Genomic DNA, 18,940 nt, shown 5'->3' with positions numbered 1-18,940 from the left:
ATATAAACATTTGAACTGTTTTTATGAATAACCTGGCTCATCTATGCATTTAAAAAAAAAAAAAATATGGCAGACGTTGCACAATCACGTTTTTTTTGTCACAGCTCGTACACCACTGAGATTATACCTTATACTGTACCTTCATATACTGTGTATGATTACTACTACAAGTATGCCTGCACTGTTTTTGCACGTGTTATGACGTTACCCACAATGCCTTTCACCAAGCAGCTGATTGAGCAACAAAGATTTTTCATATCTGCATAGGAACAAAACATGCACAAAGTGTATTTTTGTAAAACTGCAAGAGTACAAAAAAAAAAATGTTTTTCACATCCTGCCTTGGCTGAAAACGAGACCTTCATCACCGTCATGGTCGGCAAGGACACGTCTTTAAAAACAAAACAGTGTTGGTGAAAGGAATCTGTGGAGTCATTGTTATTATTGATCTATTTTTATTTTATTTTTTTTTACTCAGCCACAGCCATATATATATATATTAGGGGTGTCAAAATTAGTGCGTTAATTTAAAGCTCCTTTAATCGCCACAAATTTTTTAACGCGAATAATGACCACCCCTTACTTGGAAAGTAAGTAAGTAAAAATTTAGCAGTACTAATGCATATATTTGCGGAGACTGGGGTCAAGTTGTATTTTACAATTTTAAAAATGTGCAGAATTTCACAAGTTATATCATGCTAAAGATGAGCTATCTCTTCATATGAAAAGAAAAATGCACTGAGCTGTCACCAACGTCTTACAATTGCAATTTTGCCATCTAGTGGCAGAAAAATGGCCTCAACACAAATCAATATCACCTTCATTTTTTACAGGACAGTATACCTTTTTAATTTTTTCTCACTTTTATGAAAGATGCAGCCATATTAGTTTAAAGGGATACTTTAGTTATTTAGCCCATTATAGCATTAAAAAGTTAATATTTTGTCTATAATTAATGTGGTACTTTAATTATTTTTCACGTGCAATCAGTACGTTTAAAAACACAATTTGCAACTTGGTGTAGACTGAAAACGACATCACAAGGGCTCAGGCAACCAATCACAGCTCAGCTTGTGAATGTCACATGACCAAACCTTGAGGGTTACCTAAGCCCTTGTGATGTCATTATCAGTCGACAGCAAGTTGCAAAATGTGTATTTAAAGGTACTAATTGCACATGAAAAATAATGAAAGTATCAAATTAATTATAGACAAAATATTCATGTTTACCAAAAATGGTTGAATAAGTAAAGTATCCCTTTAACATTTTTTTTCTACTTTGAAGTTCACAAGAGTATGAAAAATTATTGTACATTTTAGTGTACATTTAGAACAGTTATAAAACTTATGATTAATTGTGAGTTAACTATTGAAGTCATACGATTAATTACAATTAAAAAATGTAATCCCCTGACACCCCTAATATATATATATATATATATATATATATATATATATATATATATATATATATACGTAGCCGTAGCAGCACGTCTCTGCAATGTAGGAGGAGCCTAGATTTTCTAACCCACGGTGGTAGACTGTGAGCCAGATGCGTTAATCACTAGGTCACCCACCACGCTGCCGCGTTTTGAGTTTTGATCATAGTGCTAACGAGAAATAATTTTAATTTTAACGGAAGTTAACCGTTTCTGTTTGGGAGGTAAAACCAAAATCTGTCAACAATGCAGTTTGGGACCAAATTTGGGACCCAAAGGGCCCTCCTTACACCTCCCTAGCTCGCTAGCTTTCCGGCTAGATTAATGTTTTCTAGCTGATGTTATAGGACAAAAACAAAGTTTGGTGTGACAATGAAGAGAAATACGGAATGTGTTAGCCTGTAAAAAATCCAAGTGCAAAAAAATATTTTCTCAGGCCTCGTGGGGGGTGCGGAACGGACGGCGTGAAATAATTGTCTGAGCTCTTTGCATACATGACCCGTATCGTCCGTCCGTCCAATCTGCATGACTAATAATGTCCGCGTGCAGCAAGAAGAGGAAGCTTTTACGATTGCTGTCCCCAGTTGAGTTGCGATGGATTTTTGATGTCACGCCGACAAAATTCGATTACGGGAACAAGAAAGGGGGAAAAAAAATAAAACAAAGGGCTCATTTGTTCTCGGGTTGGATCCAAAGGTGCCAAACATTTGTCTCAAGGGGCGTGTCCAATTTGTATTTTGCACACAAAATTGCTGGAACTTGTGTTGTGTTTTTTTTCCTGTGACTGATGCTTCTGTTTTTTTTGTTTTTTTTCTTGACCATACAGTAATAATCTCATTGTGTGTGTGTACTATTTACCACATTAAATATTTATTATACTGGATCCATGGCAGCTTTGTGTTCAAACCGGTGGCGGGCTGTAAATTTGCTACTTGGACTTTCAGTCTTTTAAAAAAAAAAAAAAAAAAAAAAAAATAGTGATAGACTGATGGTTTTTTTGGGCCGATAGTGATTATTAGTAGTCAAAAAGTCAAAAGAGAAAATATTAGTGTCATTAAAAAATAAAAATAAAAAAGACATTTACAAACATCTGTTTTTACTTTGGAAAAGAGTGACCAAACCTGGAACACAATACAACATCAATCCCACCTTTTTTTTGAAATCACTTTACAAATACGAAATAAAAAAATAATTACTGGTTAATAAACAGAAAACTGGGGGGGGGGAATGCTTTTTGTAATGCACTTTAATGCAAAATTAAAATGAATCTGATTAGTCAATTAATTGATTCTAAAAATATTGAGACCAGGGTTATTTATTAGAGTTTGGGAATTTTCATTTTAGTTAGTTTTTATTTTGTTTTAATTGGTTAGTTAGTTTTAATTGGTTTTGAGGGTGGCTCTGTTAGTTTTTATTAGTTTTAGTTTTTTTTTTTAAATGCTTAGTTTTAGTTTAGTTTTAGTTAGTTTCAGTACTAGTTTTCGGGGGGGGGGGGGGGGGTATGTGTATTGTGGACAATATTTAATAAAGAACATAGATTTTTTTTTAAGTTTTGTTTTTTAAATTTAGTTTAAATTTGTTTTTTTATTAGTTTTATTATTTTTAAATGCTTAGTTTTAGTTTAGTTTTAGTTAGTTTCTGTACTAGTTTTCACTTTTTAAAAATGTGTATTGTGCGCAATATTTAATAAACAACATAGTTTTTATTTCAAAATTAATTTTTGTTTTTTAAATTTAGTTAGTTCTAATTAGTTTTCAGGGTGGCTCTGTTAGTTTTTATTAGTTTTAGTTTTTTTTAATGCTTAGTTTTAATTTAGTTTTAGTTAGTTTCAGAACTAGTATTTGTTTCTTTTTTTAATGTATATTGTGCAAAATATTTAATAAAGAACATAAATTTTATTTTGTTTTGAGTTTTGTTTTTTAAATTTAGTTAGTTTAAACTAATTTTCAGGGTTAGTTTTTAGTTAGTTGTTAGTTTTTATTAGTTTTAGTTTTCTTTTAAATGCTTAGTTTTAGTTAGTTTCAGTACTAGTTTTTGTTGTTTTTTTATGTGTATTGTGCACAATATTTAATAAAGAACATAGTATTTATTTCATTTTGAGTTTTGTTTTTTTACAGTTAGTTACTTTTAATTAGTTTTCAAGGTGGTTATGTTATATTTTATTAGTTTTAGGTTTTTTTAATGCTTAGTTTTAGTTTAGTTTTAGTTAGTTTCTGTACTAGTTTTCGTTTTTTTATGTGTATTGTGCACAATATTTGATAAACAACATAGTTACTTTTTATTTCATTTTGAGTTTTGTTTTTTACATTTATTTCAGTCATGTTTTATTAGTTTTAGTTTTTTTATGCTTATTTTTAGTTAGTTTCTGTACTAGTTTCAGTTAGTTTTTCTTTCCTAAAAAGCATTTTCGTTTTTATTTTATTTCGTTCACGAGATTAATTTGTGAATTTTAGTTTGTTTATTCCTTAGTTTTAGTTAACTAAAATAACCTTGATAGTCACAGTACTACTTTAGTACTACTGTATCGCCGTTTTCTTACTTTGATCGACCAAACATTGGAATTGAATGTTTGTAAATGTCAAACAAAGCAAAGCTTGGCTGTTGATGGCGACCACCTGTTTGATTCCGTGTCACTTGACGGGCGTTAAAGATGGAGGACGGCTCAAAAAAAAAAAAAAAGTGCCAAGAATGCCTCCCCACACATGCTGAGCTTTTACGGCTCCCGTTTCCTCATGTTGCGTGTGCGTGTTTATGAGTGAGGGAAGTTGTGTGTGTGTGTGTGTGTGTGGTGATGTTGTTGCCAGGCAGATGGAGCGGTCCACATGGCTAACCTCTGACATCAGCCTTTCCTGCCGCCTGTTTTACCCCCCCCCCCCCCAGCGACTTAAGGCAAGGCCGCTTGCACATAAACACACACATAAACGCGCACGCACCTTGACTTCAAATATCCAGCAAGTGTTTTTAAGCCCCGCCCCCTCATTGTGTTGGTTTATTTGCGGACCGCCGTGACAGCCTGGCGTAAACACTCGTCACTCTCACTAGGGTTGAGTGGACGCAGGCCTCACATGAATGTTAATCGAGAGAGAGAGAGAGAGAGAGAGAGAGAGAGAGAGAGAGAATATAAAAAGTCTACACACCCCCGTTCTGGTGCTGTTCACTGGAAGGGGAAAAAAAAAAAAAAGAACTGTTCATAATTCCCTCCGCTCTTGAATCGTACAGGCGATAGGCCACCTGCAGCCAAGTGCCTCTGATTAACCCCAAATAATGTTTGGCTTTTCTAGTAGGCTTTTCTCTGATATTTGCTGCCTTTCAAGCAAGGTCAAAACGTTTTGTGGCAACACGAATGACGAATATTTTGAACACTTCCAGTCTCAGTTTAGCCCGAAAGCATGATGCCGCCTCCAACACCGTGTCTCACTTTTGGTGATGAGCAGCGTTGTGTTTGAAAGAAGAAACTTGTTAAAAAAAAAAAAAACAAGGAATGAAGAAGTGACGGTTGTTTTACTTTGTGTTAATGTACATTTTTAACAAATGGCAAAAGTAATGCTATTGATTGGGAGCAAATCAAAATTGGAACTCAATCATAAGTTTATTACAAACTAATATATTTAGTTTTGTATATTAATTTATTTATGTATATTAATTTATATTTATTTATTTAGTTATATTTATTAATTATTATTATTATTATTAATATTTTTATTCATTTATATACATTTAAATGAATGTCGGCATTACACACAACACTGATATTTTCGGCAATATTTATTTCAAATGAGATAATTGCTGAAAAAAAGAAAAGTCTAAATACAGTGTTCCCTCATTTTCCGCTGGGGTTAGGTTCCAAAAAATACCCGCAATAAATGAAATCTGCAAAGTAGTTAGCTTTATAATTTGCATTTATTATAAATGTTTTAAGGTTCTAAATCCCCTTACCACACAGTTTATACACTTTTCCCATTGAGGCATTTACATTTTCTCACATTTCTTTTAAATATCCTCAATGTTCAAACCTTCATAAATTTGATAAAATAGGTACGTTACTGTAAAAAAAAACAAAAAAAAAACAAAGCATGCAAAATTGCACTAAAAAAAATCTGCGATAAAGCAAGGCCGCGAAAAGTGACCCGCGTTATAGCGAGTGAACACTCTTTTTATTTTTAGTTTGTCCAAATAGTTTTTTTTTTTTTTTTTTTTTTTTTGTCATTACTGGACATACATTGAAGTGAATGTAGACATTACAGCACAACACAATGACATTTCCCCCAATTTTTATTCCAAATTATATAATTGCTGAAAAAAAAGAAAAGTCTAAAATACGAATACGTTTTATTACAAAGCACCTGCTCTTGCGGTTACACAATACAAATACGTACAAAAGCAATCAGCACCAGAGAAAAATGTTGAAACTTCCTGCCTAATAAAAAAAACCTCAAGCTTTCAAACAATCAACCAGCTGAAGTTGAATTGTGCAACCTTTTGCACATCTCTAATGACAATCGGCTGCATCATTAAATTGCATACTGAAAGCCATCTGAGGATTTATTTCTTGCTCTTGTTACCCATCTTATGGTCTCTAGTAGAATTTTACGATGTCACTAGTGGTGCAAAGTTTTTCCTCACTAGTGACATTGTTGTCCGACTAGTGTACTCAGAGCCAACTCGAGCATTGTGGCCTCCAGGGGGCAACAGTCATGAAATGAAGCAGCAGTTGTACTGCGTTGGTTATTTCGAAAAATTGCATTTAAGTTGAAAACTGAACAGCCCACCAAAATGTCCCCACAAGGTCAAGTCAGTTCCACAAGTGTGAGCTATACCGGGAATATGGGCCCCATCATGTAGCAAAAACAAAAGTGTGGTGAATTATGCAATGCAATGATTGCGGTCTGTGGTCACCATGAGCTTGTTCAACACGGCCATCTTTCGATACCAGCCAGAACCGAGCCAAAAAGGCGCCTGCTTGGAGAACGGGGAGCAAGCGAGTCGGCATATCTGGTGAGTGTCTTCACTTGTTTACAGCTGTTTGAACTTTCGTCAACCAAGATAGCATTTAGCATTAGCCCAGTTAGCAGTAGCCCACCTTGTATTTCACCTTGTATTTAGAGAAGTTCTTCTCCACGTGAAGTAAAACCTTTTGTAGTTCCTCCACAAACAGACGCACACGAGACACGCAGGCCGACGCGATATTTCACGTTCAGTCTGAAACTAGCGTACTATAGTACATGGACCTTGAAGTAGACATCAAGGACAGCAAATGGCGTTCAAACCAGTTTACGTCCTCCCATAAATACGACCACATTGGTCGTTTTCAAAAGGTGCCAAATTATGACCAAGTGTTGTGTATTTTAGTTTAGCAACCTCTAGCGGCCATGTTAAGTAGCGCAAAAAACACTAAAGAGAGTTTCAAACTCAGTGTTTATCCGACCGAGCTATTCGTCCAGTGATTGCGTTTAGTGTTGAAACATATTTTGTTATTTATGACTATAGGAATATAACGATATCCAAATATTGTAAAAAAAATAAGCTCATACTATAAAAAAAACAAAAAGCACGACATTGTGCTTCTGTACATAACAGCAATATTATGTTACGTACTATTACGTTCCCCTTCATCTGACAATTAGTGTATTTGAAACATAGAAGAGCCAAAACATCCCTAATGAAAATTAAACTGCACTAAAAAAATTAGCCACCAGAGGGTGCTACAACTCCACAAATGGAAATCAACCTGAATTTTAACAGATGTGTGGCATTTAAATATCGTGAACATGCCGACGACGATATTGTGGCAGTTTTAATATCACGATATCACGATATTGCCGGTATCGTTACATCCCTACTTATGACTACAATTTTTTGTACAACTGCCTTTCCTAATCTCAACCATTAGTGTCCCATGTAAAGACGTAATGTGTACTGTACAACCTCACTGAAAGTCAGCATCATCCTAACCCCAAACATTAGTACTAGTGTTGTTCCAAAACCGATACTGGTTGTAAAAGACGGCAAAAGAGACTCTCGTCTTTCTAACACGTTTCTTTATTGACCACCGGAACTCCACGCGCCTGCGCACACCTCCCTCGCGAGACTCCGCGAGTTATTGACACTGAATTACCATGCAGCTATAATATATGCACAAACATAAATGTTACATCATTATATGACACTGGTTATCGGCAGAGGTGCCGATACTGCATTAAAACAGTTGTATCGGTATCTGTGAGTACTCACAAGTAACGTGCCAATAACATTAATTCCAACGCTAATATAGGATTTTGGATGCAGCATCTTGTGTCTTGCTCGTGCACGACATTCACTATGTGACATGTTCACTGCATGCCGATCACAGATATCCTATTGGCCCTTGAATGCTCTGAACCAATGGCAGGACAGCTTTTTCATGGTGAGGAAAAAAAACAAACATAGGTATCGGTATGTTATTGGTATCGGCCGATACTGCAAAGCTGGGTATCGGGATCGGTATCGGGGGCCAAAAACGGTATTGGAACAACACTAATTAGTACCTGACATCCAATTGACATAAATGTCACGACTAAAACTGAACACGAATGTCGTTCCTGGACGGTTAGCTCAGTAAGTTAGACCTAAGTTAGTCTTTCGCACAGAAGATCCGAGTTCGAGTCTCAGTTTTGTATTTTTTCACGATTTAACATGGCCGACAGAGGTCGCTAACCTACAACACGCAACACTCGGTTGCATTTTGGCGCATGGCGCATAAAACGACCAAAACGGTCGTTAGTGTTGACTGAAAATGACATCACAGTTGCTCAGGGCTCAGGTCACAGCCAATCACGGCTCGGCTTCAGAAAACAGGTGAGCCATGACAGCTGTGCGAGTGGCAGTACAAGGCAAAATGGCAGCTCCACTGTCGGGTGGATTTTTCAGCTCATTCCATATTCCACAAATGCAATAATCATCAGAATATCATATTCTAAAGAATGTTTCTGACTTCTAAGTTTGAATTGTCTCACTGGTGAGAAAAAAAGAGCATACGAGGACCTTGAGCTGGATCTCAAAGATATCGAGTAAACACTCAAAAAAGTCTTCACGACGCCTTTTTGACGTCAAAGGTCATCAAGACCGCCATTTCTCCGGAATCTCCAGACTTCGCCGCCAGTTTGAACTCCGCCACGCCCTCCCCGCTGAACACCTCGCCCTCCCACACCCGGCTCTTATTCAGCTTCAGTTCGGTCCGCCCGTGACCCACCACGCACACCCGCTGCGCCCCTGGGATCCTCACCCGGAAGCGGACCCAGGAGTCAGCGTCCAACAGGCCCACGCGGGGCTCAAACAGCACGCAGCCTTTCCTCCAGGCGGCGTAGACGCACGGGAAAGGGAGTCCCGCTTGGTCGCAAATGTTCCTCAGCACAAAGTCGCACATGGGGTTGAACTCTCCACCAGGGGCTGTCCTGGCGTACAGCCCCAGCCGGTATGTCCCGGCGTCCGGCAGGCCGACGCTCACCGTCACCTTGCTGTCAGTGTGCGTGCAGAAAAGATGCCGCGCCAGTGGGAAGGGAGCGGATTTTTTCTCGTCCGCCCGGCTGAGCGTGGTATACAGCTCCAAGTCTCGCTGGTTGTGGAAGGTGATGTTGCATTTGCCCTGCGGCGTGCTCACCAGCGCCGCCGTGTGGCTGAATTTGGACAGCCCCGCCTCCGACGTGCGGGTTCCCGGCCCGCACGTCGAGCTCAGATTGGACGGGAACAGCTCGTCCGGGCCTGCCATCTTGCCCTTGCAGTGCAGCAGGAAGTTGGCGGCGTTCTGGAACTTGACGTCTGTTTTCTCAAAGTCACGCACAAAGACGGAGAGGCGGTAGAAGCCCCGTGACGGGCAGAGGACGTGGCAAGTCAGAAGCTCCGGTTGGATTTGAGATACTATGCAACGTTTGGTAATGGAAGTCTCCAGGTCCGGATGGACCAGCTCACAGAGCACCATAAGCGACCGGGACGTCCTCAACGTCAACTTGAAGCGACCTTCTTCCACTTCTGCCACTTCGCTGCCCTGATTGCTACCTGACACTCCCAGGGATGCCGCCGCCGGCTGCAGCCCCCACGACAGGTAGGGGTTCTCCGGGATCTCCTCGGTGGCCCTCGGTTCCTGGCATTCCACTGTGAAGGAGCACACCCAGCTCAGGGGAGTGGTGGCACTCTCGGGCCTGGCGTACAGCCTCAGGTTGTAGGTCCCACTGGCGGGAGGTAACAGCTGCAGGTTCATGCTGCGTTGGGACACCGTCAAGAGGCCGAAGGAGGAGTGGCTGCTCTCCTTGTGTTCCGGCGTGCCGCAGTGGAGGAAGTCCTGGTGCGGCGTGATCTCGTAGGTAAAGGTCACAGGCCGGGAGAAGCCCAGGGAAATGTTTGCCTCGCCTTCATCTGATGACAAAAGTTTTAAAAGAGACATTGTCCAATGTTAAGAGTTCCCGGGTGTCTTCAGAAAATAAAAAGATATTGAACTTCAAATCTTGGATCTTGCGCCAGCCAGGGTACCAAGTCACGTGCGATCAAACTCGATTTGTCAGTTGAGCGAAATTCCGAGTAACTCATTTACAGACACGTCAATTTTCCCTAACATCATTCACGGATTTACGGGGTGAAATGATTTGCGTGTCAGACTGACCGGTGACGAGGTGGCAATGATGAGGCTGGATGAGTCTAAGCCCCATGGCGAAGAAAGCCGAGGTCTTGAAGACCCGCCTCTCAAACTCCTCCAGGGTGAAGGGCGCCTCCAGAAGCTGCCATCTCTCCTCATCGGGGAAATGTGACTCGATAAACTCCTCCGGGTCCGTCAGGAAATAGAAGTCGTCGAACCTTGTGGGGACGACACGGAGACAGGTGCTTTTTCAGACTCTGGGATGACTTTTTACCGACGCTTCACTGCTAATCGCCGTTAAAGCGAGCGAGGCATCGGAATAACTCTCAAGTTCTTCTCGGACCTTTTGACGAAGCTCTCGTGTTCCATATCCACTCGTCCGGCTCCCCAGCAGGCGTCCATTAGGAACCACTGTCCCCCTAAGAGCACGGCGTTCCACAGGTGATCCGATTTCACGTTCCTGAGACTCTGGCCCTGGCGGTAGCCTATGCCCTTACTGTGGCCCGCCACCTCTTGGCACTCGATGCCCACCAGCCTGTCAAAACAAGCAGAGCATGCACCCACCGATCCCCTCGTCTTAAATTACGTCCGCTCTCCGAGCGTGTCGTCCGGGACGGAAAATGTCTATCTTGAAAATCCAGAGGGATTAAGGGCAGAATGCCGCTCTATTGTGAGCCGATGAAAAAGTCAATTCAATGTATTCCACTGTGGAATATGACTCAGTGTGTCTGGCATGCTGCTCGTGATTGAAATATTAAAATTGGCATTCTTAATAAAGAAAAGCAAGATTTTTTTTTCTGACATCCGTCAAGGCCACCGCGGCTGCTGTCCTATTCAATCTAGTTCCTCGGTCTACATACTTAATACTAACTAGCAGAGGTGGCATTAAGTCGTAACATTCAAGTTTCAATAATGTCTTGAGTTACCAAGTCAAGTCTTTACTTGAGTTAGGTGAGGGTTTCCCAAACCTCATTGACCCAAGGTTCATATTTTACATGCGAAAATGTCAAGGGACACCAATAATGATGATCTCCTCTCAATTTACTCATCTTGAGCTTTGGAGCTGTATGGCATAAAACTGTTACTCTGTTGTATGAATATCAACCGACTTAATTGTACCTTCCTCCATCGAGTGGAATAGCCTATAATTGTTCTGCCTGTCACTATCACGTGACGGTCACGTGACTACTTTTCCTAGTGAGTGTCATCTGACCCAAGGGAACAAAACTGTCATCTACGCGTAGCGGAGCGGCAGACAGAGGGAAGCGTGGCTAAAACTTTAACTAACTATAAAATTGTGGACCTTCCGAATCCTTTTAGAGTTATTGGAGCATTCTGGTGAGATTTTCAAACATAAACAGGAATGACTTGTCAGGTCTAGTTCAAGTTTCCTAGTTGAGTTTCAGTCTCAAGTCCTACAATTGGTGACCTAAGCCTGACCTGAGTCCGCCACCTCTGCTAACAAGTTCATTACAAGCCCACGGGAAGTTGTTACCTGCACATTTCCATACAGAGACTGGAGTAGCCGCAGCAAACTCCGCGGCCGGTCGCAATCACTTCCTCCGGCGAGCACAGCTTCTCCGATCGTCCCAGGAAGCCGCCGATGTCGTACTCTGTGAAGACGGGGATAAACGGTCCTTTGGTGTTCTGGATGCCCCCCCCCCCCAAAAAAACAACAACACCACCACCAAAATTTGGAGCCGAGCTGATGCACGTTGGACTAATACTCACCGATGTTGTGACAGAGCCAAACCCAGATGGCGCGGATTTTCTCCAGCTCGCTCTTGGCAACGCTGGCAATGTTCTGGATGATGGTGGCCACGTCGTAAACGCGCTTTTCCTTAAGCTGAAACGCAAACACCAACCAAAGTACATTTTTAAAATTCAATGCAGTTGATTCTTAACATGTCTGTGACAGGTTTTTGTCAGAATTCCCTATGGACAAAGAACTCCCACATTTGTTTGTCTTGCTCAAATGAGTCTGTTTTGATGTTAGAATAATCCGTCTATTTTTTTAGTACGTGTTCTCACCTCTGCCCCTGCCCTGATGACATGCGAATCGAGCCGGTGGAAGATGTCGGAATTGGCAAAGAGATCTTTCCTCCTCCTCCTCCTACCCACCGCAGTCGTCGCCGCGCACCTCAGCCCGACCTCCGCCTTGGGTTTGAGGTTCCTCTGCGGCTCCTCCGCCCTCACGTTGCTCTTCTTCACCACCGCGACGCTCCTGGAGGCGCTCTCGGACGACAGCTGCCTCTTGGCTGTCGGGCGCTGGTCCTCGGCCTCAGCCGCCAGTTTCTCAAACACGTTGCGGCGGGAGAGCACGGCGCTCTGCGGGGCTTGGACGTCGTCCACGGAGGTTTTGGGAGCGTCCCCCGCCGGGTTGGCGCAGCCTGCCAAAATCCCCACAAATGCAACAGCGCTTGTCGGGCTTAGGACGGGATTTTCAGGAAGCCCGCGGAGCTCCAGGGCCTTCACCTGGATGCGTCCCCCCGTCTGGCTCGCCTCATCCTGTCGGACGGAGCAGGAGAAGGGGAAGGAGAACTTCTGGATTCCGACCTCTGCCGACATTACGCAGAAATCATAACGACCTAAACGGAGAAGGAATAAAAATGAAGAACAACAACAACAAAAAAACAAGACAAGGTCGTCGTTCTCAAACTGAAGATGGACACTGTCTTCGTGTATTCCATACAATGCCTTCTCTGGACGACATTGATGAATTGGCAATTAAATAATTTCTATTCGTGACTGTTAATGATGGCAAAGGTTGGAGTCATTAATCTTTGTCAAAGTTAACAGCAGATTATTTCCACCTTACAACTTCTTCTTGTTCGCATTTTGAAATGATAAAACTACAGCAGAGGCAGTTGTGTCTAGAATCCCCAATCTTTGAGACCTTTTTTGATCATGAAGTAGGCAAAGAGTCGGAGAATATCAGTATCATGCACCTGTGTGCCTTTTGCAGAGATTTTGATCAACACAAATTCGAGAAACAAGAAGTTGCGTTGTTTTTAGCATTGTTTTTAGCGTTAGCAGCACAAAGTAGTCAAACAGCCAACTAAAAATGTGGCTACAAAGGTAGTAGTTGTGTGTCTCGAAATGCGCCCGTGTCTCTTGTGGAGGTTTTGTAACACACAGTAGAGATTTCTCCTCTTGCTTTACTGTTAGCATTACATTTAGCTTTAGCATCACAAAGTAGGCAAAACAACTGGCTAAAATCAGGCTACAAAAGGAGTTGTGTGTTTCTAAACATGCGTGTGTCTCATTCCTGGCGTTTTTGGAACACGTGGATTAGAGACACAAGATGCTATGTTGTTAGCATTTAATGTAGTATTAGCAAAAGACGAAGGCAAAATTAGGTCACAAAATTGTGTCACAATATATGCGTCTGTGCCTCCTTGCGTTTTCGGAACACACAGATTAGAAAACCTCATTCCTTCGTTGCTAGCATTAGCATTCAAAGTCCACGAGCTGACCATTGCTTTGAGAAATGTTTTGGCACGATTTGCCAATATTCACTAAATTTTTCCATAACCAGTAGGTGAAAAGTTTCTTAGATGGCGTTGTTGAGCATTCCAATTCAGGCAACGAAATATCTTAATTTGTTTTGGTAGCCTGAAACAGATTGATTGCAAGCAACCGAAACCTACAGGAACGCAAATGTACGGGAAATTCTCCATTTCCAAAAGGTTTTGCTGTCACAAAGTAGGCAAACAGACAGCTCAAAGCAGGCTTCAAAGGGTGTCTATTTATGCGAAAAGGTTAAAGATGCTTGTTGTTACCATTGTTCTTAGTGCAATAGCAGAAATTGCCCAAACTCAATCTACAAAGGGAGTTTACGTTGGGTCGAATCCTTGTACTTCCAAAATCATCCCTTTGAGGAGACAACCCAAACGGTATTTGTAAACATAAACATTACATTGTCACAGAATGCAAGCCATTTTCAACACTTTAGCTTGGTCAAAATGCCCGGCTTTAATGCAGATCCTTTTCAAATACGCTCTTACTCAGACCAAACAACACTCACTGAAATTCACGTGGAAAACGAAACTTGAAAGCAGTCTTTTTGCGATCTGTCCCGTAAACGTTCCCAAACGTACACGGGCGCGACGTATACTCACCCCGAGCTGATTTGAAATGCCTGCTGTGAGTTTGCCTGAGCGTGCGGCATGGAGTTGTTTCCCCCCCCCCCCCCCCTCGTGTAGTCGGTGGGTGGCAGTTGGCGGGGGTCACATCTTATATAGCCTGCCAGGACTGGGCCCCAGAATAACAGGCCTAAAAATACAACAAAGGAGCAGCCAATAGGGGTTGAGAGCCCACCACGCGCACATATGTGTGTGTGCGTGGTAGGGATGTATGTTGGCTATCACCGACAGCCCGGCATCCGATAATGCGTCCTTCGGCGTTAAACACATCAACAACTCGCGATCGGGAATGACGAACCGAAAAAGAAACTTGAAGCTTTAAAAATTCTTGACGGACAGTCAAAATGCTAACAGACGCGTCCGCTAAGTGTCTCAGGGCTTAAAGGCGGCGTTGGCTAAGTGGCCACCGAAAAAAGCACACGTCTTTGGGGAGGTTATTTGCCACCCCTCTGTTTTTCACCAAGGAGACCACTGCACTGTTTTTTTATACTCAGTAAAAGTTGGGGCATGTTTTGGGATTTGGGGTGACATTTCAGGATGAACCTAAAACACACTATAACCTTTACAGGTGAACTTCATTTGACCTTACGTAAACTTTTAGAAGCTGACTTAACCAGTGGCGGTACAAATGAGCTTCAAATATGCTACTGCTCAATTAGCATTAAAAAAAATTTACGGACAAGTTTGCATTTGGACTTTCTGGCATGAATGTTATCATTCCAGTTAACCCTTCCACCTAGCTAGCCTGCTATGTTATGTGGACCCACACACGACACAAAATCGAGTGAGGCGCTCACTTATTGGATAACACACCAGTCCGCGTTCTGTGACCTAACAAGCTAGCAGGCTAGTAGAGCATTAGCAGGCCTCTCTAGCCCACTAGCCCGCTGTTCTGTGGACCCACATATGACACAAAATCAAGTCACTTACTGTGTTCTGTGGGCTAACAAGCTAGCAGGCTAGTAGAGCGTTAGCAGGCCTTTTTCTAGCCCACTAGCCCGCTGTTCTGTGGACCCACAATGACACAAAATCAAGTCACACTGCGGCGTTCTTTGGGATAACAAGCTGGCCACACTAGCTCGGTAGTAGCGTTAATTTCGTCAACAAAAACTAAACAAAAATAATTTCATCAACTCACATTTTCCACCAGGCTAAAACTAGACTAGACTAAAACCCTCATTAATAAACAAAAACTGTGACTAAATCAGTATGCATTTTCGCCGACCAATGAAGACGAGACGAAAATTTCCTTCACTTCATAAAAATTGGACTAAAATCGATGAACATTTTAGTGAACATGAACAAAAACGAGACGAAAATCATATCCATACATTCATGATTTTGTAAAATCTTGTCCCTGCTAATCTGTCACGTCATGTGACACTGTCATGTGACGCAGCACAAACACATGGGACAGACAAGAGGTGGATTCACGATGTAAAGCTAAAAAAAAAAAGTAAATGAGTTATAACGTAACATTAATCCAACAGCTATAACGTTCCAACAATAATGTTAATGCGACTGCTAACTAATGCTGGCTAACTTACTACCTCATAGCATGGAGCTATAGTAGCCACTATAATTGTGCGTCAAGTTGTTGTTCATCAAAAATATGATTAAAAAATATATATATATTGTATGTGAAATATTTTAGATCGGAAATGTTCAACATAATCTGCTGACAAAAAAAGTCCTGACTAGTTTAGTCCTGACTAAAACTAGACTAAAACATTGACAGTTTTTGTTGACTAAAACTAGACGTATAAAATTAAGTTTTCTTGATTTAGCTAGATTTATAGTCGACTAAAAATGGACTAAATAAAAACGGGATGAGGTTGACTAACTATGATCAAAACTAACGAGTGTGACTGAAATTGGACTAAAACGGAGACTAAATTTGAAAATGTCAGGCAAAATTAACACGAGGCGCTAGCCCACTGGCCTATGTGCTAGCTGTTACGTAACAGTCAGCGACACGTCACGAAACGGTAACCATTTATTAAACACCACAGACAGTTGAGCACATATATTTATTTCATACAGTAACGGATTTGATTGACAAGTGGAGGTCGAGCAGGGCGTGTTTAGCAAACACGCTAAAAACACGCTAACCGATTGCGACAACGGGGAAGAGGACTAATTTTTTTCACCATTTTGGAGCCTATTGGCATTTTCTTTTTAATTCATACGAATTTGACGGTCTTGTCGAATTCATAAGATGTTTTGATGTGAAAATCACTTCACAGCGACTTCAACATACTGTGACGCCCGCGTATTAGCCGTGAAACTCGCCATGTTGAAGTGATACATTGTGACTGTTCTACAGTACGGCAAGATAAGTTTAGCTTGGGGTGGGTTAGCTTGGGATAACTATGAATAAAGGAAATAATGAAACTGATTTTAGGTGGTGTTAATTTATTGTGGGGGAGGGGGTAGTTAGCTCACGTGGGGATTTACGGTATATTTAGAAGTGAAACGCTTAGGCTTCAAACGCTTGGCTATAAATAGCAAAGGCCGTAAATCAGTTGTGATTCATTGATTTAAAAATAATAAATAAAAAAATAATCCGTCACCGCCCGCCGCCATAAAGTTTTACCGGGCGGATACGACGCGACGCAGATGGACGGAATTGCAAGAGTTCCACTTGTTGCTAGGTTGAATTCGCGGAGTGCAAACATCTGCTGGTCATGCCCCAATAAAAAATGTGATTGACAAACGAGCGGCTGCACAGTCAGGAAGATGTGGTTTATTTTTAGCCATCCGTGTTAGACTTGGAGTAAATGCCATGTATGAAATATAAAAACTCAAATCTGGGGAGGGGGGGGGGGTTAATAGCACGAACCACCAACTGATTCGCCACACAATTTAGTAAGACTTACCGCAAAAAAAGTAATGTAAAAACGACTGTTTTAAATCTACAGGTACAAAGTTGATGGCATATTTCACTTGCTCAGTATCAGCAGAATTTTGTAGGATTTTGCACAAAGCACATTTTTAACACTGGTTGCTAGGCAGATTTTATTGGACCAGAAATAAAATAATAGCCACTGCAATGGCCAAATAACCTACCAAGGTTGTTTTAGTGAACTAAAACTAAAAATAAAACTAAAATGAAAAAAAAAATGTTTTTTTAATGAAATATAATACAAATAAAAATGTTTTTGGGGAAAAAAAAACTAACTGAAACTTTCCTTGGTCTTTGGTAATTAATTTAATGCATGAGCCTTTGGGGATAATTTCAGATGTGATTTTATGTAGATTTATTTGAATATTAACCGGAATAAGGAGTTTTGAAAGAGTGTCACACAGAAGTGACATCATCTAGCAGCAGCCAATAGAAAAGCACTTTCACATGACGTCACTCCCGTGATTTTTTTTTTTTTTTTTTAATATTGCGCACAAGTAATACACATTTTTTTAAAAAACAACTAAAACTAATACTGAAACTAACTCCAACTAAATTAAAACTAAGCATTTATTAAATAACTAAAATCTGGCCCACCATTTTAGTTTTTTTTTGTGGCCCGCGCAAGCAAATCATGATTCTGTGCTGAATGGATATAAGCAGCCATCTCGACTTTGATGGAACCCGAGTGTCTGGATTCTTATCAGTTCCCGTTTTCAGGTTGAACCGCGAAGGCGTTTCGATGCATTTAGTCGTCGCTGGTTTTTGTGGGGGAGAAAAATGAAGGTCTCCTGCCTCCAAGCGAGACGTACTGAGACGCTTCCAGCTGCGAGCTGCTCCTGTGATCTCGCTCACACCTGCTGGCCTCATCTTCTTCAAACACCCTGATGAGGATGAGGATGGGGATGATGATGATGATAGCGTGTAGCCTTCAGGCGCTTCACATTCTTCCACTGGAAGGGGAGACAAAAAAAAAAAACGAAAAGAAAAAGAGCGAGCCTGGCCTGGCCTTGACATTGGAGCCATTGTCTGTCGGTTGCCACGGCAACGGCAGGATGAGGAAATTGAAAAATGAAGCGCAGCGTCACATGGGCAGCATGCGAATCATGTGACCGGCGAGACCACTTCCAAGTTCCAGTCCGACACGGTCAGGTGACTCCTCTTCAAAATATTCCGGCAAACATCCCAACACCACATGGTTATTGCATGTTTTATTTTATTTTATTTTATTTTATTTTATGGAACGTATCCCAGCTGTCAATGAACATTATTGTATTTTATTGTTTTAAACAAAAGCTATTTTATTTCTTACATGTTTCTTTAAAATCCGGTTAGATAAAATTCATTCATAGTTATTTATTTTTCTTTTAATAATTGGTTAATTGATAAAAAATAATAATAATAATAATAAAATGTGTTTCATTTATTACATAATTTGTTAATTTTATTGTCATGAATGGAAAATAAATACTAAAGGAAACTATTTAACACTGTTCTTTCTATTAAAAATCTGTGCTGTGTGATTTATTATATATGATATATTGTGAATAGTAAAATAAATAAAATACACTTTGTTTTATTATTGTTTTATATAAATTAATCAACTGTTAATTCATTTTACGTATGAATAAAATTCGTTTTACCTTAACAAATTATTACATATGATATATTGTGAATAGTAAAATAAATAAATAAAATACATTTTGTTTTATTTTATTAAATTATTAATCAACTGTTAATTCATTGTTTGCATGAAATAAAACATGTTTTACTTTAATGAATTATTAATCAATCAATGGTTAATTTATTGACGTGAAAAAGAAAAATGCAAAAACTGGCTCATTTT

General features: G+C 40.6%; 1 protein-coding gene across 1 annotated transcript; it reads right to left on the bottom strand.

Moving 5' to 3' along the window:
- Nucleotides 1-8,505: 8,505 nt before the first annotated feature.
- On the bottom strand, nt 8,506-10,657 carry ky (kyphoscoliosis peptidase). Its single transcript, XM_077539248.1, has 3 exons — nt 10,388-10,657; nt 10,072-10,262; nt 8,506-9,827 (listed from the first exon to the last, which is right to left on the bottom strand). Exons 1-3 carry the CDS (start codon nt 10,444-10,446, stop codon nt 8,506-8,508), a joined length of 1,572 nt encoding a protein of 523 aa, XP_077395374.1. The 5' UTR covers nt 10,447-10,657.
- Between the last annotated feature and the right edge of the window lie 8,283 nt (nt 10,658-18,940).

The sequence above is a fragment of the Festucalex cinctus genome, chromosome 12, assembly GCF_051991245.1.
Source record: "Festucalex cinctus isolate MCC-2025b chromosome 12, RoL_Fcin_1.0, whole genome shotgun sequence".
Lineage (NCBI taxonomy): Eukaryota > Metazoa > Chordata > Actinopteri > Syngnathiformes > Syngnathidae > Festucalex > Festucalex cinctus.
This window is presented reverse-complemented; position numbering and strand designations above follow the sequence as displayed.

Bases quoted from the DNA above. Each gene is read 5' to 3' on its own strand.
- ky (XM_077539248.1), bottom strand. From the start codon at position 10,446: ATGGACGCCTGCTGGGGAGCCGGACGAGTGGATATGGAACACGAGAGC. The intron at 10,263-10,387 runs GTCCGAGAAGAA...CGTCCCCACAAG, and splicing joins CACGAGAGCTTCGTCAAAAG to GTTCGACGACTTCTATTTCC. The intron at 9,828-10,071 runs GTCAGTCTGACA...TTTTGTCATCAG, and splicing joins TCATTGCCACCTCGTCACCG to ATGAAGGCGAGGCAAACATT.